Genomic DNA, 26,356 nt, shown 5'->3' on the forward strand with positions numbered 1-26,356 from the left:
CTGAGAAGCTAACTGTAAGTGACCTAGAAAAGTGAGATGAGATCTAAACTTCCTAGAAGTGTTAAGAACCTAGTAAACCTCTAGACCACCCAAGGAACCTCAAGAGAACTTATGAGAAGCCTAGCCGCATAAACAATGTCAACATAAGGAATTGCCACTATGTGTAGAAATAGGTAAAAACCCCGTACCCGCCTTGAGAAGGGACGAGGGACTATAATAGTTAGGTGGCACAAGGAATTGATATTATGTGTAAAAATGGGGTGAAGAGCCATAAAACCCTACTTGAGAGTGCACGAGATACTATATGATTAGGTGCATAGAAATCCGTCTTTAGAGGGGCAAGGGACTAAATGAGTAGACAACATGAGGAAACACTAGTTTGCATAGGACAAACCCACCTTGATAGGGGACGGGGACTATATAAGTAGATGATGTAAGGGAAGAACTTCCTAAGCCCTAAGAAAAGTCCACGGTAACGTACTAGGTTAAATAAGGAATGAGAACCTACAGGTAGGTGCACGGGATGTTTTTATACTCATTCCTTTTCCCTTTTCTTTTTTTTAGTACTAGTTGTGGTGGGGGTGCTCAAGAGCTGCACTATTACATAGGGGTGTCTATCCGTGGCATTAGCCTATTTGTTTACTTTGGATTGTCATTTGTAATCACGTTGTACTCCCTTTCGTTCCATGTTTATAATTAACTTTCTCGACACTTGTTTTTGTTATATTTTCAATAGTGTTTAAGCCTTTTCGGATTTTGTTCTATGATTTTAATTGGAATGAAATTTTACCATATTTTCATTATTCTTTTACTTTTTTTTAATTATTACATTGATTTGCTTTCGTCTTGTCTTTTACATGATAAGATAAAAGTATTAATGTAATTTTTGAAAAGCTAGAGATATTTTAAAAAATAAATTACTAATAATTTCGTCATACACTATCAATAAAAGTTTTTTTTTTTTTTTTTTAAGTTAAATTTAAGAGTATTATTAGAACTTTTGATAGTAGGAGAATTTTTTTAAAATAAAAATAAAAATGTTCGAGTAATTTCTATAATTTAAAATTATATTCGCATCAAAAGGCAAGTGGTGCCTCAATTCCATGTATTTTAATGAATACCTCTTTCACCCTAATGCATGTCAATCACAACTCTAGGTCTTAATTCTCTCGGCATTGTCTCCTTCAAGTAAGTTTAGCATTTTAAAATAATAAAATAGTTCAGTTCTTTAATCGAAATTGGGACTAGGCATAGAAAAGCTCGATCAACGTCCTTCTCTCCCTCTCGGTCGAGTTGCTTCACTCCACCAAGTGTGGATCTTAGAGGGTTTAAAGGGCAAGACGACGTGAGGAGAATATCTTCGATGGAATAATTTCTTAGATGTATTGCCACATCCTCAGGAGACTGACGAGATTGAGCCATCACCTCGAGTTCACACTCATAATCTCAATGTCAGGAAACTCAATCTAAAAGTTATGCTCACCAAATTTTTGGTTTTAAGCTATATTTACTCATCTATTTATGGGTTAAATTTTTCTTTTTCCTCCTCTTCTCTCTTCTCTCTTCATTTTTTTTTTTTTTTTCCTGTAGCCACCACGGTAATTATTATGGGTAAGGTTGATTGAAGGGATAATTGGGAAAGGAGATGAGAGGTCAGTGAAAAGGAGGGGGAATAATTGGTTTTTTTCTTTTAAGAAAAGTAATTTTTTTTGTTTATTTATTTATATGTTGATTTGTTTATTTATTTATATTGGACTATTATATCATATACCCCTTCAAACTTCGTCCCGACAAGTGTTTTAATCTTAGAATAACTCGGGTTTTATTCTAAGAGTTTTTTTTGTTAAGTCTTGAAGTACAACTAAGGAAAAATTCTTAACAAGTACGCCTTCATTCACATGAATCATAAATATTTCTTTGAAGGTATAAATCTAGCATAAGCATATTGTCACTTGGTATTTATATAAACCTTGATTTCTCAAAAGGTGTCTTGAGGGTAGTTTCGTACTTTTTCTCTTTGTTCACGTTTCAAAGTTGTCTTAATCCCCTTAAAATCATGCATATTTGCCCTTAATATCATAAATGAGTCTCGTATAATTTTCTATAGTATTTTGAGTTTTTTAAGATTTTGAAAAACATCTTCCAATTTTCACTTTGGTCTTTTAATCCTTTACCACCCCAAATCTTTGTTTAATTCTTCAACATGTTCCAATGGCCTTGTAACTTTGTGTAATCCCTTTACACCATGAAATTAGGCTCCTCACCAAATTTCATCTCATTTAGAGATCACTTTGGTCATAAACTAGTGGTACATAATTATGGGGGCATTTTAGTCATTTTACACCTACACTTAGTTTAGCCCGTTATCCTAACCTAATGGTCACCAAATTTCATACATAACATTATCATGACATATGGAGTCTTCTCCTAAAATTTCATGGCAACACAATTAATTTAGCAGGTTTGTGTTTAAGACGCTTAATTGAAATTAATATTCATTTAGACACTAAGGTTAGAAAACCTTAATTTCAACTTTCTCACTTTCTTTATTGCTATTCCTTACCCTAAGAGTCGTTTTCTATTAGGATGTCCATTTCGATTCATTAGCATTTCACAATTCTAATGTAATTGTAACATGAATTTGTGAAATAGGGCAAAATTACCTTAGAGTCAAAATTCCCTTTATCGAGCTGAATAGTCAAGCTTCAGCCATTAGAGCCGCGCGAGCCGAGACTTTTCAAGCCGCTAGAGTCGAGAGAGTGTTTCGCTACAGGTGTGCCACATGGCGCAAGGGGTGGTAACATGTGTGCAGGCTGAGTCGGGTCGAGGTGCGGGTTGCTGCTGGCGCACGGGTCGCAGCGTGGTGCTGAGCTGCTCGTAGGCGTGGGCCGAAGCTATAGATTTGGGCCTCAGATTGGGCTAGTTTCGTGTTGATGCTGGGTTGCAGGTCCAGGTGGGCCGAGGTTGATGAATCGATAGTGGGTCATGGACTGAGACCAACCTGGATCCAGATTCGATGGATCCTTTGTTCTTCACCTGGTTCATCGCAATTTTTCTGTCGACTTTCTCTCTCCTCTGAAACGGTACTCCTACGTCAGTTTCCCCTTCTTTTTCCTTCTCCACTCCTCTGTTGGCCCCTTCTCTTCACTCCCGGCAAGGTTTTTGTAACACCCGCTCATCGACACGATTAACAAGAGTATCATTGATAACGATAACAAATTTTGATATCCAATCATAAATCTCAAAATATTTAAAAAAAAAACATCCGGTAAAACATTTAAAACTAGTACTCTTTAAATCTTAAATGACCAAATAAATTTTTGACCACGAAAGCATAATTACATAAACAGACATGGATTCCCAGTAGTCTCTAGTCCGTTGGTCTCGTTCTCGGTTAGCTTGCATCATCTAAATCTGGAAAGAAAAGTTAAAAATAATTTTGATGGGTAATTCGTAAGTAACTAGCTTATCATTCCTGAGTTCATAACTAATCTTTACAGGTGTTTTTAAGTTTTATTACTCCTAGTTTCTCTTACTAGGGTCATCTGTTCAATAATGAGGTATTTCAGCTACCTTCAACTTAGGTTACTGACTCTCTTTTGATAAGCTTATCTAGAATTTTTGGATTCGTATCGTATGTAAGACTCGCTCTCGGTCAAATACGGTCTGTCTACTAATTTCTCTGGCGGCCTGTTTATCTCATATACCAACGGTCAGGAGTACTTATGCTCCCTAACTTAGCACACAGCGCGTTGGCCAGGAACTCCGCGGGAATTAGTAGACTATCATACTCATATAAATAAGCCACGGCTCAACAACCAACAAGCATATCCAAGTCATAACCTTTCCATTAACATGCATAACATACTCACATTTACTGCATGCTTTCGTACATTTATCATGTTCAACACATAGAACATTCTAGTAATCATTTATATCATGTTTATATCACAGGCAAGCAATAACGATATACAATAAACATTCAATATCATCAAAGCTCATTTTAACAGAATAAGCTCTTAATCAAGTAAACAACATACTCGCATGTTGTAAAACAAATTAAGAACTAGTTCAAAAATCGATATGCTACTTAGTTTCGAACTCTTTTTCCCCTTGAATGTACGTTTAATAGGTATTCTAACACAATTCCTTCCTATTAGACCTATATTTTACCAATTTCAACATAAGTATAGACCAATTTTGATAGAACAAGTCAAAAGGAGTCGAATGGGACAAACCGAGAGCCAAAATAATTTCTCACGCGCTCATCTTCAACCTCTGTTTCCTGCAATTTTTTCCCAAACTTTTCCTTTAATAATACCGTTGTGTCCCAAAGCAATATTTCATCTCTTCAGCTCGGATTTCATTCTAATTTCTTCTACAACTTTATAGATCTCCTAATTACGTTTCTAACAAGCCCTATTTCATAATTTATTATACAATATGAACCAAGCTATCGAGATTTAAAAGTTTGGTAATATGGATTTTTCGTTACCTTTGAATAATCGTCCAATTCAGCTCGTGGTTGTATCCCCTTCCTCAAAGGATTCCTCAGCAACAACCTCTCTTTCCCCGCTACTTTTTTTTTTTTTTTTTTTTTTAAACCTAATCAAGTCCCTAATTCGCTTCCACACCATCTAGCAACTCCAGCCTACGCGTTCATTGCCCCTGTGAATGTTTGATTAATCCACCAAACCATTGGTGTGAAAGTTATCTTATTTATAATCAAATAAATTACAAGGATATGTAAATAGTAATAAATGGAAATAACAATACATGGAAAGATACCTATGATAATAAGGCAAATATTAGATATTTGCCTTATAATAAAATTCAAATATAATATATATGGTAAACTATAATTTATTACTAAATATCGTTAACAGCCCATACTATAATTTATTACTAAATATCCTTAACAGCCCCTCATCCTCCTTTACAGCAGCTGTGCTGACGCAACGGCTGTATTTTCGTTTTTTTTGTTTTTTTTTTAATTATTATTATTATTAACAAACACAACAACAAATAAATACAAAATACATATTATCATTATTTTAGGTTATTACAGTTTTGCAATCAAATTCATGAGGTTCCAAAACCCAACACTTGAATCTAAATTCCGACGAAGCAAGACGTTGTTAAAGTGTAGAAAGCTTACCCCTTGTATGCGCACAATCTCCGGTGGTCCTTTTAGCAATATGGGATGGTCGTTTCAACGTCATGTTCGTGGGATTGACCTCATTGGAGAACTTTCAGCCTTCTCTCTCTCGTTCTTTTCTTACAGGTAGACTTCGAGAGCTTGTGTGGCTGAATGGGGCGTGTTTTGAGGAGTCCTAGGTGAGGTGAGTGTCTGAAAAGAAATTTCTTCCTAAGTCTTTTATCTCATCCTCTTGCTCCCATGTGGCTTCTTCTTCTTTAGTATGATGGTTCTGCCATGGTACTTTGATGAACGTGATATCCCTGTTGCGTAGGGCTTTCCTTCACAAGCTAAGATTCTTATAGGCTTCTCTTTATAACTTAAGTTTTCATTAAGCTGAAGGGGCTCGTACTCTATTACATGGATAGGGTCCATCATGTATTTTTTCAGCATTAACACGTGAATTACATGAATTGTGTACACCTAAGAGGGAGGGTGGTAGGGCTAGTCTATATGCCATTAGGACCAATTCGCTCAAGAATTTCGAAGGGCCCAATGAACCAAGGACTTAGTGTGCCTTAACGCCCGAACCTCAAAACACTCTTCATTGGTGTAACTCTTAGGAATACAAAGTCCCCTACCTTGAATTCTAAGCTCCAATCCTTCACATCTGCGTAATTTTTCTGTCTACTTTCAATAGTACGCATTCTTGCTTTAATTTTCTGTCTATTTTGAGTGGTACACAAACATAAACGTTTACGAACTAGAATTTTAATTTATCATTTTTAGTTATAAAAGAATCAAACTTATTTTTTATTTTTTTAATACAACAAATTGAAAAGGAAAAACTTCTCTTGGTTGAGATGTTCAAGTTCTAAGTTCAAGATTTGATGAAGGAGAAAAAAAATATATATGGAAACTAAATATACGAATTTTGAAACTTTGATTACAAATAAAATTAAATTTTCTTTTTTTTTTCTTTTACCTTTTGTCCTTTTTTCTAATTTAAATTTCTTATATATTTTTTTTTCATTTGTAGAGTGACAATGCTAATATTAATATTGAATCACTAAAATTCACTTCGTCAAATTTATTCATATTCATAGAACTAGGAGTGGCACTTGATTCATATTGATGATAATCACTACCACCACCTTAGGTATTATCATGTAACTTGTAAAAATCATACAAACAAATCAAATGTTTTTTTATATTACTCCGTCATCACTTTAACTATATCATCCTCATAAATGTTCGAATAGCAAAAGGATACGTAATTCAATTTGTACCAGAATCAAGTACAATATCAACTTATTAATCCTGTCAATTGAACTCCAATACTTATCATACTTTATCTTCATATTTGAACTAAAAGTATTTAAAATAGAGTTCATATTCATAGTTCTTGAATACCCAACAATTAAAGTTCTTGAATATTCCAAAGTTTATCGAGTTCATATAAAAAACCACTTATCTTTGTAGTGACAACATAGAAGACCTTCAAAAATTTGACAAATACTTCAACATTTTTTTCCAATAATCAATGGTTGGTGGCTTTGTTTGTTTGTTTGTTTCCATTATCATCTTCTTTGAAATATTCAAGATAGTCTAATTTTTTCGTATAATACATTGAAGGTTTCTTCTAATTTCAAGGTATGATCAAGCATAAAATAAGTGAAATTTCATCTAGTTACCGCATCAAAACTATTAAGTGCTTTACATTCAACTTTCATTGTTGAACACAATTTTTAAATTTGGTCAATCTCTTGGAGGATGATCTAACATACCTCACTACCATATGAACATTAGAAATGGAGTCATCATTTACAACCAAGTTAATTATGTGGGCATAACACCTCATTGTAATATTTTTTTGACGAGTAATTCTAACATTTAAGCCTTCTCATAATATACGAAATATATGTATTACTGGAACTTGCATTAGCAACTGTGATAGAAAAAAACTTTATTAGTCTCATTCCAATAAATAATTCTAAATAATCTTGTTAGTAGTCTCCCTTATCGTACAAAAGTTGATAATTCTTTTATGCAAACTCAATTCTGAATCTCTAAAATGGAGTGATTACCGTATAGTTAATGCTTTGCAACCAAATTCATGTATCAAAGTGGTAAAACAAACCCCTCTAAAATCACAGATTTAAAACTTTTTTGGATAATTCTCTCTAAATTTAATGGATAATTTGTCCATAATTATCATAAAATTAGGGAGACAAACAAAAATATGCTTTGAAATTCTAATAACATTACAGTAATTAATTGATATTATATTTTGGAACCTTATTTCCAAACATCTTCCATTATAAATTTTCAATCAAACCCCTCTGTAATATCTACATTTCCATGTAAAGCATTTCCATAAAAGTTTTCTCATCTTNACTTTATCTTCATATTTGAACTAAAAGTATTTAAAATAGAGTTCATATTCATAGTTCTTGAATACCCCAACAATTAAAGTTCTTGAATATTCCAAAGTTTATCGAGTTCATATAAAAAACCACTTATCTTTGTAGTGACAACACAGAAGACCTTTAAAAACTTGACTATTACTTCAACATTTTTTTCCAATAATCAATGGTTGGTGGCTTTGTTTGTTTGTTTCCATTATCATCTTCTTTGAAATATTCAAGATAGTCTAATTTTTTCGTCTAATACATTGAAGGTTTCTTCTAATTTCATGGTATGATCAAGCATAAAATAAGTGAAATTCCATCTAGTTACCGCATCAAAACTATTAAGTGCTTTACATTCAACATTCATTGTTGAACACAATTTTTAAATTTGGTCAATCTCTTGGAGGATGATCTAACATACCTCACTACCATATGAACATTAGAAATGGAGTCATCATTTACAATCAAGTTAATTATGTGGGCATAACACCTCATTGTAATATTTCTTTGACGAGTAATTCTAACATTTAAGCCTTCTCATAATATACGTATTACTGGAACTTGCATTAGCAACTGTGATAGAAAAAAACCTTATTAGCCTCATTCCAATAAATAATTCTGAATAATTTTGTTAGTAGTCTCCCTTATCATACAAAAGTTGATAATTCTTTTATGCAAACTCAATTCTGAATCTCTAAAATGGAGTGATTAATGCTTTGCAACCAAATTCATGTATCAAAGTGGTAAAACAAACCCCTCTAAAATCACAGATTTAAAACTTTTTTTGGATAATTCTCTCTAAATTTAATGGATAATTTGTCCATAATTATCATAAAATTAGGGAGACAAACAAAAATATGCTTTGAAATTCTAATAACATTCCAGTAATTAATTGATATTATATTTTGGAACCTTATTTCCAAACATCTTCCATTATAAATTTTCAATCAAACCCCTCTGTAATATCTACATTTCCATGTAAAGCATTTCCATAAAAGTTTTCTCATCTTTGAAAACTAGGAAAGTTGTTTTTGTTTTTAAATTTTTATTTTGAATTCAAAAATAAAATTTATTGTACAAAACAAACATTTTAAAAATCATGGTTTTGTGCGTATGAAACGCGTAGTCCTAAATCCCCAATCTGGCGATGACAAATGGTATCCGAACGTCTGACAAGTGGGTTCTTGCCAATGGCTTCGTCTCCGTTTTCAATTCCTTCCTCTCACTCTCTTTGTTGCTTTTTACCTGCCCCTTTTGATTTCTTCTGCTAACCCTCTTCTTTCCCGAAATCAACACCACAAACTGTTCCGCTTATGGATTAAGCAGCTCCGTCTATTCAATTCCATTACGCTTTCGTTCTGGCTTAGACGACAAAACCATCCACATCCCTCGACTGGAAATCTTCCCTTCTTTGATTTTGGCGAAGAATTTTGTCGTCTTCTTCAAGTATCTGCCAATTGCTCGCTTCCCTGATCCAGGAATCACGAACCATCCTCATTTTCTCTGTTCTTGAGACAGATAGAGAGAGAAACAGAGCTTGTTGATTGGTTTTCTTTAATGGGTTTCTTAGTTTCTCTCTTCAAACAGAAGGGTTTTGTTATTTTCTTGAATCTCTCGTTTCTCTCACTGGCTTGTGCTTTTTTAGCGATTCGATTTCACTCTCCAGAAGAAACCCAATTCCGTGTTCTTAACAACAGCTTCAGAAAACTCCATGGCACTGCTCAGGAAGATTGCCGGAATTTTATTGGTCTACCTGACTTTGAAGCTAAGTGCTCTGTTCTTAAATTCAACAACCCTTGTAACACCCAAGGCTATATAGATTATCTTTATGTTTTCTATTGTCAGTACGGAAGTTTTAGCATTCTGGGCTATACTCTGTTGTTTCTGTGGCTTCTTGTGTTGTTCTATCTTTTGGGTAACACTGCTTCTGAATACTTTTGCTCTTCCCTTGAGAGTTTGTCGAAATTGTTGAATCTATCACCAACAATTGCTGGTGTTACTCTGCTTTCTTTGGGTAATGGCGCACCTGATGTTTTTTCCAGCCTTGTTGCTTTCATGGGAGATGGAACTACTGATATTGGCTTGAATACTGTTCTTGGTGGAGCCTCATTTGTTACCTGCGTCGTTGTCGGAATCATAAGCATTTTGCTGCGTTTTCGACGGATTAAGGTTAATAGGTATGCCTTCATTAGAGATGTTTTGTTCCTCCTCTTGGTTCTTTTGTCTGTTTTTTTGATATTGCTTCATGGACATATCAATCTGTGGGGTTCCCTTGCCTTTTCTTCCATGTATCTTGTTTATGTTTTGGTTGTTTATGTCTCCCATGCCCAATGGCTGAGTTTGAGAAGGGATATTTTCCAACCCCTTTTGAAAGAGCCACCAAAGGATGAGTCTGAGGGCCAAAATGACGATGACGACTGTGAATGTTTGATTAATCCACCACACCTAAATGGTGTGAAAGTTATCTTATTTATAATCAAATCAATTACAAGGATATGGAAATAACAATGAATGGAAAGATATATATGATAATAGGCAAATATTAGATATTTTACTTATAATAAAATATAAAATATAATATATATGGTAAACTATAATTTATTACTAAATATCCTTAACAACGACGACAACAGTGTTAGAATCGACGTATACGATGTCTGTTTTTGTCCTAGTTTTTCGCCTTGTTGTGTTCTTTTCCTTCGCCTTCTTGAGATTCCTCTTTACTTGCCTAGAAGGCTGACAATTCCCACCATTGCTGAAGAAAACTGGTGTAGACTGTATGCAGTTGCTTCAGTGACATTAGCTCCCATTCTCTTAGCTTTTCTATGGGCATTTCACCACCAGAGCGATACGTCTTGGTCGAACGTAATCGTCTGCATCATCGCCTTGCTGGTCGGAGTTAGTTGTGGAATTGTTGCATTTGTGACAACTGAGAATTCAAGCCCACCAAAGAAGTGGCTGTTCCCATGGCTTGCAGCTGGGTTCACCATGAGTTTAACATGGAGTTATATTGTTGCTCAGGAACTGTTAGGCCTATTGGTTTCACTTGGCTACATAATGGGCATAAGCCCTTCAATTCTAGGACTGACCTTCCTGGCTTGGGGAAACTCTCTTGGGGATTTAGTTTCCAATGTGACCATGGCCTTGAACGGCGGGCAGCGAGGCGCCCAAATAGCCATCTCCGGCTGCTACGCCGGCCCCATCTTCAGCACGCTGTTTGGCCTTGGGATGTCCCTTGTTAGCGCTTCATGGAAGAAGTATCCTGAGCCGGTGGCCATCCCGGCTGACCCTTACGTGATGGAGACATTGGGGCTATTGGTAGGAGGGCTGCTATGGGCGCTTTTAAGTTTGCCAGGGAGAGAGATGAGGGTTGATGCAGTGTTGGGAGGAGGCCTTATGGCTATCTATTTGACCTCTTTGCTCTTAAGAGTGTTGCAAGCTCTTGGGTCTTCCCATTAGAACCATTTTTGACACTCTAACTCTTACTACCACAAAACAAAAACAATCTAATTAGTTAGTTATGTAAATTAATGAGGTTTTTTTTTTAATAGTTTTGACTTTGATTAGAATTTGAATCAATGAAGCTAGATTCAACGAAGGTTGAGATGTATTATATGTATATTTGAATACAATTAAGGTAACTATGTTGCTAGAGAGGGTTTATAGCAAAGAGGTCTTGTTTAAGAGACCTCTAGCCATTTCCAAAAGGTTGAGGCACCTAGTTGTCTCGATGCATTTCCCTAATCGGCTTATGTCTATCTAAAAAATAGAGGTATGAAAGTGGAAAGGGTAACGAAGAATCTGATAATACCGTTCACACTATTAATAGCTTGGAGAGCTAGCTACCTTAGTCATTCTTGGAAGTCGTGAAGGTCTACTAGGTTCTTACTAGCATATAGGCAGTTTAAATTTCATATCTCGTTTCTAAGATATTTAGGATTAACTCCTCGAGCTAATTCATTCTCTTAGTGCATATCAGTCTAGACCTTTGACTTCGAGTATAAATTTCTTATGAACTTCTTAATAGAAGTTATGAGAAATCTTTTTCTTAGGTAACATATAAAAAATTTAGAATCTAATTCCAAAAAAAATTCACGAATCTATGAAAAAACTAAGGCAAAAAAATCTATGAACTTTACCTTCAAACACATCGATTCTTGACGGAAAAGGATGAACGAGATGTAGCTATTCTCTATTGACTACTGAATTGCTCTTAGTGAATAGTTATTGGTGAAGAGTGATCGGTGAAAATTAGATCTCTCTTAATAAAATTTTGGAAATTCCATCGAAGTATTCAATTAGTTAGAAATTAGATGAAAATCAAACTCTCATTGGAAAATACCTCAAAATGGTCCCAAGGTAAAAGAAAATTCAATTCAATCAAACAGACAAGGTCCAATTAAGTTTAATTAAGTGATATCACCTACGTTTGTCTTTCTAGAAACTGTCAATTGATTCAATCTTCTATTCTCGTGATTCTTAACTTGATTCAACTCGTTTATGATCATCCTGTAAAATATTAATTTTTTCGATTAATAGGCAAAAGTTCATAATTCACTCGGAATTAAGATTTAGTCACATATGATCATCTGTGAAATATTATTTTTTTTTATTAATAGATTTATGAAGATAGATTAAATACCCTCACTCATATATCTCTACCTGAGTTAGTTAGATCAAATCATTTATAACAATTTATGGAGTATAAATCAAATCATTTATAACAAGAAGTATCGTATCAATAGTTTTACTAGGATAAAACACTCAACATTATCCATATTGTTGAACACAATTCTTTTATACGTAAAACTTACTATTAAAGATTAAATAATTAATTACTAAAAAAAAAAAATTATCAATATCATCCAAATTGATTCCCAAAAACGAAAAGAAAATAAAAAAGCTAAAATCCTCCCAATATGATTTCATTATGAATCCTTCCAATATCTTCCAAGGATCAAAAGCCACGGTTAAGCCGAGTTGATTGGGACGCCCAAACAAAGACCATAGACTACATTGTTTGATTTTAAAAACCCACAAAACTTACTAAAACCCAACCAAGTGCTCCTTAAAATTTAGGAACCAATAGCATTTGCCCCTTGAATAACATTATCCAATGCAACAGGAAACCAATTTCAAGGAGATAATGTATAATATGTTACAAATGCCTCCTCCAATTAAGCTAAAAACTCCCTCTAAAAAGTTATCATAATATTCTTGCTCATCAGAAGAGTTCAAGCATTCCATGAACATAGAGATCAAATAAATGCTAGTGAACCAACAACAACCAACGTACTTTGGCTTTCTAAAGTATTGGGAGAAAAAATTTAAAACCGACGGTGATCAAAATCTGGAGGGATTTATTAAGACTTCTTGGCTGATCCTGGATCCCATAATCTTACAAACCTTGTCTTCTTGAACAGAAGAAGCTTTAATGCCAAAGCAACTAAGAAGACATTGATAGTCCAGAGTTACTTTGATTTCCTTTGTTGATCGGAAGCTCGGGCTCCCGCAATCTTACAAACAGGCTCATCCTTTGACTGAAGAAGCTTCAAGGCAGGATGAACCTTGAGGTCACCCATAACCAATTTTTGGCCAACATCTAACTCACTAAGATCGACATCGATAAATGGAGGAACAATATCGGCAGGGCAAAGGTATTTAACTGTCCTCTTAATTGTATTCAAATAAGATCCTGTAAAATTTTTCAAACATTAGAAAAATGTTCACTACAGGAGTAAGAATATAATTGTTCTCTCCTTTGAAGATAACATAATCAGGATCGACGCCTGCAATTTTTTGGAGTAAGAATATAATTGTTCTCTCCTTTGAAGATAACATAATCAGGATCGACGCCTGCAATTTTTTCGTAGGAATGCCAGAACATTTTTAAGTAAACCAGAAACTTTTCAGAAAGTAAGAATGCAGAAACAAGATGCAAGTACTTCCTTTACTGAATTTTTTGTAATGAGAAAAGGAGTACATATAAAAATGCCCTACAAAATCAGAAACAAGATGCTAGAACATTTTTGTAATGAGAAAAGGAGTACATATAAAAATGCCCTACAAAATCAGAAACAAGATGCTAGAACAATGCAGAAACAGAAACTAGATCCTTTAAACTCGATCCATCAGAAAACAAACCTGATGTTTCAATTTAACAGAAGCTAAATTCTGGTAATATTAACATATTTAGATCCATAACCCCATCTAGCTGGAGAATTCAAGAATCCCATGTCAATGATAGTTTCAATGTAAATCTGTAACGGCCCAAGCCCACTGCTAGCAAATATTGTCCTCTTTGGGCTTTCCCGTTCTGGTTTCCCCTTAAATGTTTTTAAAACTGCAACTGCTATTTCCACATCCTTATGGGCTTTCCCGTTCTGGTTTCCCCTTAAATGTTTTTAAAACTGCAACTGCTATTTCCACATCCTTATAAAGGATATTTTGTTCTCCTCCCAACCGATATGGGATCTCACAATCCACCCCCTTCAGGGCCCAACGTTCTCGCTAGCACTCATTCCCTTCTCCAATTGAGGTGGGACCCCCCAAATCCACCCCACTCGGGATTCAACATTTTTGCTGGCACACCGCCCTGTGTCCACCCCCCTTCGGGGGGCTCAACCTTCTCGCTAACACATCGCCGGGTGTCTGGCTCTGATACCATTTATAACAACCCAAGCGCACCACAAACAAATATTGTCCTCTTTAGGCTTCCCTTTCGGGCTTCCCCTCAAGGTTTTTAAAACACTAGAGAGAGGTTTCCACACTCTTATAAAGGGTGTTTCGTTCTCCTCCCCAACCGATGTGGGATCTCACAAAAACCCACCCGAACAAAAAGCTATTATATCTTCAAATCTTATAAATTACTGCATAACATTTATAGACTTCAAAGAAAATCAAATAAAAGGAACTTAGTCTTGCAGCAGTACCTTTCCTCAATCCAGGACATACATCTTCCCCTCGGAAAACAAGAGGTACATCAACTTTTAATAAAGCGTGTGAAGGTGCCCTTATGTACATCTTCCCCTCGGAAAACAAGAGGTACATCAACTTTTAATAAAGCGTGTGAAGGTGCCCTTATGAAAGTAACATTAAGTGGTGCATCTGTTCCCGCATGAAGATGAATCTGAACAAACATGGATGGTGCAAGTTCAGAATGGGCATTATATTATATAAATATTCTCACAAGATTTTACACTAACTTACAAACAAAATTAAACTAAACCCATCTTCTTATCTTCTTATATTCTCACAAGATTTTACACTAACTTACAAACAAAATTAAACTAAACCCATCTTCTTATCTTCTTATTAATCAAGACAATACATGACATATAATGATGATTGAAACTCCAGTGCGCACAATGCTCTCAGCTCCTTTACCACCATGAAACAATCAATTATTCTAATCCTCCTCATAAATCATCTCACAAACTCAATAAGTTGGAAATTTCATGAAAAATCCAAAGCGAAATTTAGTCCTCATAAATCATCTCACAAACTCAATAAGTTGGAAATTTCATGAAAAATCCAAAGCGAAATTTAGTCCATCCAGACAAGATAATGGAGTACCTTCCGAGGTAAAACCCGAACCTTCTCAACAATATCCCCGGATTCGAACTCGGACCGAACTTCGAGATCAAAAAGCCTGGAGAGGAAGAAAGAGCGACCTAGATGATTTACAAGCTTCCTAACTTGATTAGTCCGTACAGATATGAGACGCTTATTTCCGCCATGCTGACCGTCCTCTTGCTCGAACACGATGCTTGGAGTGCGGCCAACCTTGCGCTCTTTATCCGCCATGCTGACCGTCCTCTTGCTCGAACACGATGCTTGGAGTGCGGCCAACCTTGCGCTCTTTAGCGGAAATGTTTTTTCCGGAGATGGAGCGCGGAATGGCGAGGATTGTCTCGGCGAACTTCGGATCTGGCTTCGGAAAACCCTCCAAGTACGAAAATGAAGGTTCGGGATCGGAATCGAGGGGTGGAGCGGTGGCGGTGGCAGCGGAGGAAAACCGCCGGAGGAGGAGGACTCTTGAGAGAGTAGGGGAGTGGTAGAATGGCGGTGGCAGCGGAGGAAAACCGCCGGAGGAGGAGGACTCTTGAGAGAGTAGGGGAGTGGTAGAAGCGTAGCATTGGGCGGAGAGGGATGAACGGAAGGGCTTAAGGGAGGGTTTTAGTGGAGAAATCTGAATGGGTATTGGACCGATTTAGATCAATTCGTAGAAGGTGAGTTCCGTCGAGACGGCCGTAGAGGTTGAAGAGACAGAGACAGAGACTTCGCCGCAGGCTGCTGGTGCCGTCGCCGTTGGAGTGAAATGAGAGCGAGAGTTTGAGGTGAGGCGGCTGGAGTTGTCGACTGAACCTGCGGGTTAAGATGTACTCCTGTTTTCCGGCTTTTTTCACAATATGGGCTGTGGGCTAACGGGCCTTTTCCATTTCGGTTTAAATTTCATTTAAAAATGTGAATTTAAATAATAATAATAATAATTAAAAAAATTAAAAAAAAAATGTTAATTAATAAAAATACGTGGAGTTTATGTTTGGACTTTTAGAAGTTTTAAGTTAAAAATTACCCATATAGTTATAAATTTAAAATTAACCATATAGTTATAGTTTTTTTTTTAATGAAAATAGTTAATAATTTGTTTCTAATTAATTTTCGAACATTTCAATAAATTTTTTTTAAAGTTTGAAAAAATATTTTTTAACTTTCCAAAATTTTATTAATAGTCTTCTGCTCTCAAAGGTTGGGTTAATACTTTTAGACAAAATATATATATATATATATATATATATATATATATATATATATATATATATATATTATTAGACCGGGAAAGAGTAATTAGTACCCTATTTCAAAAATATATGTGACTTCAAAAGTAGTATTAAAGTATTTTAATCTTTAAAAAAAAAAGTTTTGGAAAGCCTCTCGCCTATATGCTAGTTTGCAAAGCGAGAGCCCTTTGGGAGGTCGTGAGTTCCTTTCCACATTCGGTACATTTGAATCTCATCAAGTTTATCATTAGGTTCTTATATCAAGGCCCTAACCAAACGGGACCAATCTAGGTATGCCCTCGGTATACAAGTAAACTCCAACTAATCAAGATGTTCGCTACTAAAATTAGCTAGTTCACCATAATAATTCTTACAAGGCACTGCTAAGGATATGGAAATGTTTTTAACTCGTCATGGTCAATCTTTAAGAGTCTTCTACGATTCATGTAATCCATCATGTCCTACTCAAGTCTGCACATATCTTTGGACCATATTCTGCTCAAAACACCATATAGGACACTTAGTCATTTGTCATACTAAACACGTTAAATCATTCGAGCAAAAATCAAAAGTGCAAACATGTTGGTTCATTAAAGGCATACAGACCCTAATCACAGTCAAAAGTTTGTTAGACGAACACGACTCTCCACAATGGTATGATATTGTCCACTTTGAGCATATGCTCTCATGGCTTTGATTTGAGCTTCCTCAAAAGGCCTCATACCAATGGAGTTAGTATTCCTCACTTATAAACCCATGATTATTCCCTAAATTAGGCCGGAAGCAGTGCAAGAAAATCCTTTTAGCCAGAGTTCTCCTTGCACTTTTCTCTATCCTGTTCTTTGTGTTCATCTAGATCGAGCGTGTGCGTTGTTGTGCGACCCTAACAACTGGTATCAGAGCTAGGCGAAATTCACCACGATCTGTGAAGATGGAAAGTTCAAAGATTGGAATTGAGAAGTTCGATGGATCCGATTTCGATTTCTGGAAGATGCAGATTGAAGATTATCTGTACCAGAAAGATCTTCACGAACCTCTATTGGGGGTGAAGCCGAATACCATGACCACGGAGCAGTGGAAGCTCAAGGATCGAAAAGCCTTAGGGATGATCCAGTTGACGCTATTTAGAAACGTGGCTTTTAACATCATTAAGGAGAAGACAACGTCAGATCTGATGAAAGCGCTGTCGAATATGTACGAAAAACCGTCGGCTATGAACAAGGTGTATTTGATATGGAGATTGTTCAACCTACAGATGTCTGAAGGTGGATCTTTTGTTGATCATATAAATGAATTCAATATGATCATAAGTCAATTGAGTTCGATGGAAATTAATTTCGAGGATGAAATTAAAACATTGATTTTGATGTCATCTTTACCCGAGTCGTGGGATACTGTTGTTGCCGCAATCAGCAGTTCGCGAGGATCTGATAAATTGAAGTTTGATGAAATTCGAGATGTAGTTCTCAGCGAAAGTACTCGCAAACGAGAAATTGGAAATTTATCTAGTAGTGCTCTCAGTGTTGACCAACGGGGAAGAAGTAAACCGAAGGGCCCAAACAAAGGGCAATCAAAATCAAAGAACCGAGAAAAATCTCCAAATAGACCAAACGTAACGTGTTGGAATTGTGGAGAAAAAGGTCACTTTCGGACAAGTTGTACAAGACCAAAGAGGAAGCAGAATCACAAATCTGGAGATGATGACGATTCTATAAATTCAACAAAAGACATTGGGGATGCTCTAATCCTTAGCGTGGACAGTTCGATTGAATCCTGGATTTTGGATTCAGGTGCATCTTTTCATTCGTCTCCAAATAAAGAGTTGTTCAGAAATTTCAAGTCTGAAAATTTTGAGAAGGTGTATCTTGCCGACAACAAAGATTTGGAGATTAAAGAAAAAGGAGATGTCTGCATAAAAACTCCGACAGAAAATCAGTGGACATTAAAGGATGTCAGATATATTCCTGGACTCAAAAGGAACCTGATCTCTATTGATCAAAGTTAGGGAAGAGTTCGTGGAAGATTATGAAGGGTGCTACGGTGGTAGCACGTGGCTCAAAATCTGGAACCTTATACACCACTGCAGGGTGTATGAACATAGCTGCTGTTGCTGAGAGTGCTTCAAATTCAAGTCTACGGCACAATAGACTCGAACATATGAGCACGAAAGGAATGAAGAGGCTGGCTGCGAAAGGAGTTTTAGAAGGTCTGAAATCTGTTGATGTGGGTCGTTGTGAGAACTACGTTATGAGCAAGCAGAAACGAGTTAGCTTCACAAGGACCGCCAGAGAATTGAAGAAAGTGCGGTTGAAAATGGAACCAGATGTGGAGCAAGGTTCCAAGACAACAAAGCAAGTGGGAGTTGAGGTTGAGTTGCGGAAAAAATTACCTAATGATCTTGTAGCAGATACTCAACAAACTTCAGAGGAACCAGCAGTAGAGCAAGTGACACCTGAACCGGTGTTGAGAAGATCATCCTGTACTATCAGAGTACCAGATATGTATGTACCTTCATTTCACTATCTGTTGCTGATGAATGGGAACCACAACCTTTTGAGGAGGCCCTACAGTTGGAGTATACAACCAAGTGGGAGCAAGCCATGGATGATGGGACGTCTAGGCTTCAAAAATGCGTTGTACTGAGACTGAGTACGTGGCAATAGCTGAAGCTGGAAAGAAGACGATATGGATGACTGACTATCTGGAAGAATGAGCAAGAAGTAGACGAAGATACTCTTTCTAGAGATAGTCAAAGTGTCATACAGTTGGCGAAGGAACCCGATCTATCATTTAAAGAGAAAACACAGAAGACGATACCATTTCACTTGCAGGTTAGTGAAAGATGGGGATGTGTTTGGAGAAGATAGAGGGTGCAAAGAATCCAGCAAACATGTTGACAAAATGTGTTGATGTTAGAATATTGAGGTTGTGCAAAGCCTCAATTGATATGGTGCCATGAAGATGCTCATGGTCGTTTGAGAATGAAATTCTTGGTTGACTAGATCAAGTGGGAGAATTGTTAGGTTATGGAGTCTGTTGCTTATTTATAGCTTGGTCAACGGTTATATCCGGTAAAGCTATATCTGGTAAAGCTATATTTGGCAAAGCTATATCCGACAAAGCTATATATGGTAAATAGCTATATATAGTAGTGTTGGGTTTTATGTTCTAAAACTAATAGTTTGTAAACAAAGACATATTCTATTTAAAATAAAGTTATTATTGAATAAAGTGAACTTTACGATCATTAATCTAAATTCAATAAACTAAGAACACTCTGGCTATAGTATGATTACTTGAATGATATGTAGAGACATAAAAGTGGATCAAGTTCAAGTATATAGTCAAAATGATCTATAGTATAAGGATAAGGCTGAGTACCTTATTCTGGAGACACTATGGATGCGGCCCACTTTTGTATATGATATAAACAATATGATCACTAAATTGTACAGGTGGAGACATGTGAGTGGGGGCGTCCTATGCAATGAGTATTGCATAAGATCGGACCATGAAGAAAATCACTCTCTCTTTATAATGTCGTTTACTGTTGAGACTGATTTTCTTTTCATTCAATGACCTAGGTAACTCGATCTTAATCCTGAGCTAACCATGAACTCCTGTTCATTCAAAATTATCCTTAGATTTGCATGGGTGAGAGTGGCTCGAGTTCGCCGACTCAATAGGCCTCCCATTTCAGAGGTAAGATTGGGTGAATAGCTGGGGACGTGGGGTGCAAGATGAAATTCGCTCCTACCCACTTTTAGGGATAGAAGAGAGGTAGTTCCCTTAAGTACTGACTCCAGGTCTTGAACAAGGGGCCCCACCCACTCATTGGCCTGAGAGGAATTTGGTTTACTAGTTGAACCACAAACCAATTGTTCACAAGAGGATCAGTGGGACATAAGGAACAAGAAGTAACTTCAGGGGTAAACGGCTAATTGACCCAGCTCTAATTATGAACAACCTGTGAAGGATCGACTTACTAATCATGGTTATATCAAATGGACAGAAATATATCTATAGTGAGGGGAGTGCAACTGCTAGGCTATTGTGGAGTGTCCTAGTAGTTAACGAATGTTGGTTAACAAGGTTAATGAGTTTTACCAGTTAATCTTGGATCGTTGGAGTTCATGATCTATAGGTCCATTAGGTCCCTCTGCTAGTTCATATCGGACTAAACCATAGAATAGTGTGACGAGTGAGTTCGAAGTGTTCGAATTCAAATTAGGGAATATGCGCTACATATATACGATATATTTAACTACATTTTTGTTTTATTTACAAATTAATCAAAAAGAGAGAATTATGTGTCGGAATTGATTGGGATTGGCATTTGAATTAATATTAAATATTAATTAAATAGTTTAAATTAATCATTTAATGTTACTTTAATTTGAAATTAATTATTCAAATTAATTGTTGAATTAAAATGAGGAAATTCAAAATGTTGACTCCATTTAATGGAAAAATCCATGTTAGTAGAATTTTGAGTGTTAAAATTTAGTTAACTCAAACATGCATGCTTGCCACAAAATCCCAAACATTTGAGTGAAATTTGAGTGTCGAAATTTGGTGATCTCAAATTTGCATGAACATGCAATCATGACTCTTTAAATAGAGTGATCATGGTATATGGAAGGTCTTCTTCCTTGAAAAAGACCTTGAGAAAATTCTCACAAGCTTTCTCTTCATATATACTAAATCCCTCCCAAATTTAGTTACTGGATTCCACAATCCCGTTCTAAGATTGGAGGATAGTGGAGAAGACACTAGTGGTGGTTCGAAACCGGTTCGTGAAGAAAAATGAATTTGAACTACAAAAGGTTAGTATTCAAATTTATTAAGTTTTAATACTTATGAACATGCTAGTTATTTACTATAATTGATGTTCTAAAAGTGCCTAAGATCCAAATGGCTTCCGCATGTGTTATATTAACACCATCGAGTAGATGGTTAAATCTGATAAAACTATATATAGTAAACTGAACTATATATATATCACGTCCGGTAGAGCCTTGAAAATGTACTTTCTGTATTCTCTATAATTCTCTCTTACTGTACATGCGTGAAGTCATCAATTAAAAAAAAATCCTTTTAGCCAGAGTTCTCCTTGCACTTTTCTCTATCCTGTTCTTTGTGTTCATCTAGATCGAGCGTGTGCGTTGTTGTGCGACCCTAACAAAGTTCACATTTATACTTTATAGAGCATATAAGTAAGCATAAATCACGTAAATCAAAGTAAAACAATCAATCGACTTATCTCATACTCAACATAATCGAATTAACCAATCTAGGTTATAACAAATAGGCTTAGGGACTCATTTCAGTGTATCAGTCATTTTAACCAATCGTAGTTCGAAAATCATGTTTCAGATATCTAAGTATGATCTTTTCTAACATACAATGTCATTATCATAGTTTCAAAGTATTCTAACATTATTCCCACATTATTTCTTATGAAAAATCCAAGGTGACTACTTATTTAAGAGTGATCGGTGGCTTGGTTCCCAAAATTTCAAAACTCTAAAACTTTTCAAAAGTAAAAGTAAAAAAAAAAAAAAAAAAAAAAAAAAAGTCTGTTCAATTTTACCCTTGTTTTAGTAGTAATTGACAATAACTTCAAAAGTAGCTTCGTTGTGAAAAGCTCTACAAACTTAGTGAAAGAATCAAGAAGCAGATATGCTTGTACGAGGAGATCCAAATTGAAGTAGGGGTAGAGTTTTGTGCATTTTTTGTGAATTCAAACAACGTATCGAATTATCCTTCTTCTTAACAAACAGTACCGGCGCACCCTAAGGGGACACGCTAGGGCGAATGAAGCTTTGGTCCAGTAGATCTTATAACTACACCTTAAGTTCCTTCAATTCTGCTGACACCACACGGTAAGAAACTTTAGAAATGGGACTAGTTCCTAGTTCAAGTTCTATGTCAAATCCTACTGTTCTAAAAGGGGGAATTCCTAGTGAATCCTTTGAAAAGATGTTCGGGAATTCACTCACTAATGGTATTGTATCCATAGTCTTCTCTTTCCCTTTTGTATCTATTGCACAAGCTAATTTTGTCCACTCTCCTTGTTGGATTAGTTTTTTGGCCTTCATCATCGAAACTAGTTTAGGGGTAACTCTAGTACATGCGCTCTTGAACTTAAAACTAGATCCTGGTGGCAATGAGAATACTACATTCTTCTTGTAACAATATATACTAACATAGTTTTCAGCTAACCAATAAATCCGTAGTATTACGTCAAAATTCGTCATGCTAACAATTATTAGGTCTACATTTAAAGTTTGTCCGGCTATTATTACTTGCCCATCTTTTACCCTATCTCTAGAAACTAAGTCTACCCCGCTGGGTACTAAAAGTTAACACACTCAATAGAGGTTCTAGTTCGAACCCGACTTGATTAACAAATGACACATATGAATGAACACATAGAGTCTGAATCAAATATCGTTAAAGTGTAATGTCCCATGATGGATAGTGTACCTCTCACCACTGTGTCCGATTTGTTAGCGTCCATATTGGTGGATGCATACGCTCTTACCTTGTAACGACCCAAAATTTTCTACTTAATTTAAGGTCGCTACTGTATACGTACCATAAACATTGAATGCGGAAGACTTCATTTAAATTACATAAAACATAATCTTTAACTTAAAACACAACCATGGACTTACTTGTTGCGAAACATCTTTAAAACGACACAACAAAAGACCCGAAATAAAATAAATAAGCGTTTAAGTTTAAAACATCCTATTCTAGCCTAAGTCTAAGAAAATAAATACCACTATCCTATGCATGTGCCATAATCTCGAGTTGCAATGTCGTCGTCAGTCGTACAGGAATGCCTTGCCTTAACCTAAAGAATGTAGTAGCACATGGTTTGAGTATTTAAAGAAATACTCAACAAGTAAGTGACCCCACTATTGAGGTTAAATGCAACAATCACATGTAATGAAATGAATGGGACCTAACTTTCGTTTCGTTTTTCTTACGGTGTTGTCCTAACGGGTAATCGTGGATGTGTACCATATACTCTACACACAACCCATACGTGCGAGTATGGGCTCACTAGCTAGTTCGCACACCACTGTGCCACTTTCCTTATCCGGTGGGCATACTCTAGGAGCCTCTTATGCCAGGACCAGTTAGAACTAGTGACCGTCACGGCAGAGCTATACAAAGCATAACGATCGTTGTCCTGCCATTGGAAGTACGCGTCCGTATCCTCGTGATGGGATAGGGGTATCCCCCCAGATGCATGAACACACATAATGCATGAGGTCCCCACTACTTCTACAATTTCATTATCCTTTAATACAACCCCGCTAGCATTAAGTACATATCATATCATTTTTCATATCGTTTCAGATATCGTTCATCATTCATATCATATCGTTTCTCATTATTCTGTAGTCAAATCATACATAATTCTAACGGGGTTATATTTCATGTCATTATCTAATTTCATGTCATTCATATTATGTTGTATACACACAATTTAAGAGACCTAACATAACGTTCTATGCTTTTAACATAACATTTCATCATATACACATCATACCATGACATATTGCATCACAATGTATCATATCATAAACAAGTAATAACGTAAACACTTCATAGTCATATCATTCTCTAACTTATCATAGTCTTAACGTTCTTATATCTATCACAGACATATCATTACGTGAGCGTACCTTAGTCATATTATCACAAGAACTTAACCTAACGCTATCATTCTATCAATCTATCACAAACCTATCCCTTTCTACCTGTAATCTAACCGTATTCTTCCATTAATCTCTTTTATCCATATCACTCCGGTATGTAACCTAACCTTAACGTTTCGTGAACGTATTTTACTCCTATCGTTACGTTTCTTTTTGTGCATCCTTCTTGTATCCTATCTCAAACATATCCTTGAACACATCGTACAGCAACTATTATCATACAATTCACATATTATAATATATACATAACATATAGGAAGCATCTCGATCCACAGACAATTCGCTCATATCAATATATATGACACGTGCAAAACCACAAGGCACATATCAACATCAAAATATAACCATGCCAATATTAAGGTCACTTACCTGGCTAGCTTAAGTCATTGTCACGAATATATCTTTAATTAAAGTTCGATTTCGTCCTTTGAAATCCGAGTCAACCTTATTGATCAGATCTATCTTCACATAAATCTTGGGTGAATCTCAATTGGGTAAAGGTCATTCTCATTTTTTTTCCTCAAGTAAATATGACCATTAGCAGGTCTACATGGGTCTCTTTGCTCCACCTCGGCTTCTTGGTGGATCGATGGGGTTTTTTGTCCTCTTCGCAATACAATATTTAACAATGTGACCTTTGTGACCAAACCGAAAACAAGTCCTAGATCTGACCATACATTTGCCCCAGTGTTGTTTCCCACATTCATGACACAGTGGTTTCTCTCCTTCTTGGCCTCTTTCTTGGTCTCTGGGATATTTGTTTGCATATTGAGGAGGGTGTCTATCAGCGTACCGAGCTTTACGTGCTGGTGGTTGTTGATGTGAGTTTATCTATTCGTACCATCTTTTGTGGCCGATAGTGATGACTCACTCTCGATGTACCTCTTCTCTAGGTTTTTCCATGGCCTTAGATGCCCTCAAGTTAGCTTCATACGTGGTAGGATCTATGGCTTCCACCATTCTACGAATTTCTGAATTCAGGCCTATGATGAACCTCTCAACCATGTTCAGTTCTGTATCCACTATTGACGACGCAAATTGCTTCAACCTCATGAATTCCCTCGCGTAATCATCCACAGAACGTACATCCTGGGTCAGATGGGTGAACTCTTGTTGTTTTCTGAGTTGGACTACCTTTGGGTAATATTGCTTCAAGAATACCTCTTTGAAGCGAGACCATGGTATTGCACTTCCATCGAGGCTAAGTATTTCTTGGTTATCCATCTACCACAATTTTGCGTCTTCTTTCAGTATGAATGATGCAAGGGACACCTTTTGATCATCTGAGCAATTCATTAATAAGAAAATCGTCTCCATTGACGATGGCATACCTGTGCCTCTATTGGGTCTCCCGCAATCCCGCTGAAGGTACGCGGGACATACCGCTTGAAATCTCATAACTATCTTGCCCCTCGTTTATATTGCAAGCTCTATTGGCTTGTTGGGTGGCCACTATTGTTTGCATCATGGCGTGGAATGATTCACACATCGTATTCACTAGTGACGCAACTACATCTGTACAAGTTACTGAGCCCTTGCGGGGTTGGCTTCCTTCACCTCTACCCCTTTCTCTAATAGGGAGTCGTCCTCTTCCTCGACGTCCTCTAGGCGACATGCTTCTAAAACAAATATTGTTTTCCTCAAGTCTACTATTTACTATAGTAATTTGCATCATATTACATATCATCATAAGTAGACAATTTGGCAAGCATATAAACATACAATTAAGTCAACCATCATACTACAATCATTAATATAATAGTAAGCAATCCTAGTATACACATGCCAAACCTATCTCGTAGGCTAGTCTATAGATAAGCTAGATTTTTACTAACCTAAAGTTGCTACCATGTACAGAACTTAACTGTTTTATGCATAATTAATCATTTGAAACATATTCATAAAACATTGTCGTGGACTTGCATGTTTAATAAAAGGTTTTTAAAATAAAACAACGGAAAATTAAAATAGACACAAGTAAAAATAAAACAGAAATACCCTATACTTACCTATAGTTTACGAAATTAAATACGATTACACTATGCATGTGTCATGGTCTTTAAAGTTGTGATGTCACCGTCAACTGTGCAGGGTGCCTTGCCTTTACCTGAAAAATAGAAGTAGCACGTGGTTTTAGTATTTTTAAAAAATATTCAGTAAATGATCTCACTATTGGTACTGGATGCAAGCACATGCAATCATGAATGAGACCTATCATTTAAAATCGAATTCCCTTGGGTAACTATCCTAATGGGTCATTGAATGTGCATTTACTATTCTACACTCGGC

The 26,356-nt window shown here is 36.2% G+C and overlaps 2 protein-coding genes and 1 long non-coding RNA gene across 3 annotated transcripts; 2 read left to right on the forward strand and 1 right to left on the reverse strand.

Moving 5' to 3' along the window:
* Nucleotides 1-995: 995 nt before the first annotated feature.
* Nucleotides 996-18,837, forward strand: LOC111471911. Its single transcript, XR_002715292.1, has 4 exons — nucleotides 996-1,006; nucleotides 11,773-11,778; nucleotides 18,694-18,698; nucleotides 18,759-18,837. It is a non-coding gene; the product is annotated as an uncharacterized LOC111471911 (long non-coding RNA).
* Nucleotides 8,731-11,180, forward strand: LOC111471888 (cation/calcium exchanger 2-like). Its single transcript, XM_023117555.1, has 2 exons — nucleotides 8,731-9,964; nucleotides 10,166-11,180. The coding sequence occupies exons 1-2, from the start codon at nucleotides 9,106-9,108 to the stop codon at nucleotides 11,005-11,007; spliced, it is 1,701 nt and encodes a 566-aa protein (XP_022973323.1). The 5' UTR covers nucleotides 8,731-9,105; the 3' UTR covers nucleotides 11,008-11,180.
* On the reverse strand, nucleotides 12,661-15,950 carry LOC111471898 (50S ribosomal protein L25). The gene is made up of 6 exons (XM_023117574.1): nucleotides 15,672-15,950; nucleotides 15,401-15,604; nucleotides 15,124-15,333; nucleotides 14,633-14,677; nucleotides 14,481-14,565; nucleotides 12,661-13,243 (listed from the first exon to the last, which is right to left on the reverse strand). The coding sequence occupies exons 1-6, from the start codon at nucleotides 15,684-15,686 to the stop codon at nucleotides 13,020-13,022; spliced, it is 783 nt and encodes a 260-aa protein (XP_022973342.1). The 5' UTR covers nucleotides 15,687-15,950; the 3' UTR covers nucleotides 12,661-13,019.
* Nucleotides 18,838-26,356: the final 7,519 nt, after the last annotated feature.

The sequence above is a fragment of the Cucurbita maxima genome, unplaced genomic scaffold (assembly GCF_002738345.1).
Source record: "Cucurbita maxima cultivar Rimu unplaced genomic scaffold, Cmax_1.0 Cma_Scf00060, whole genome shotgun sequence".
NCBI classification, from domain to species: domain Eukaryota; kingdom Viridiplantae; phylum Streptophyta; class Magnoliopsida; order Cucurbitales; family Cucurbitaceae; genus Cucurbita; species Cucurbita maxima.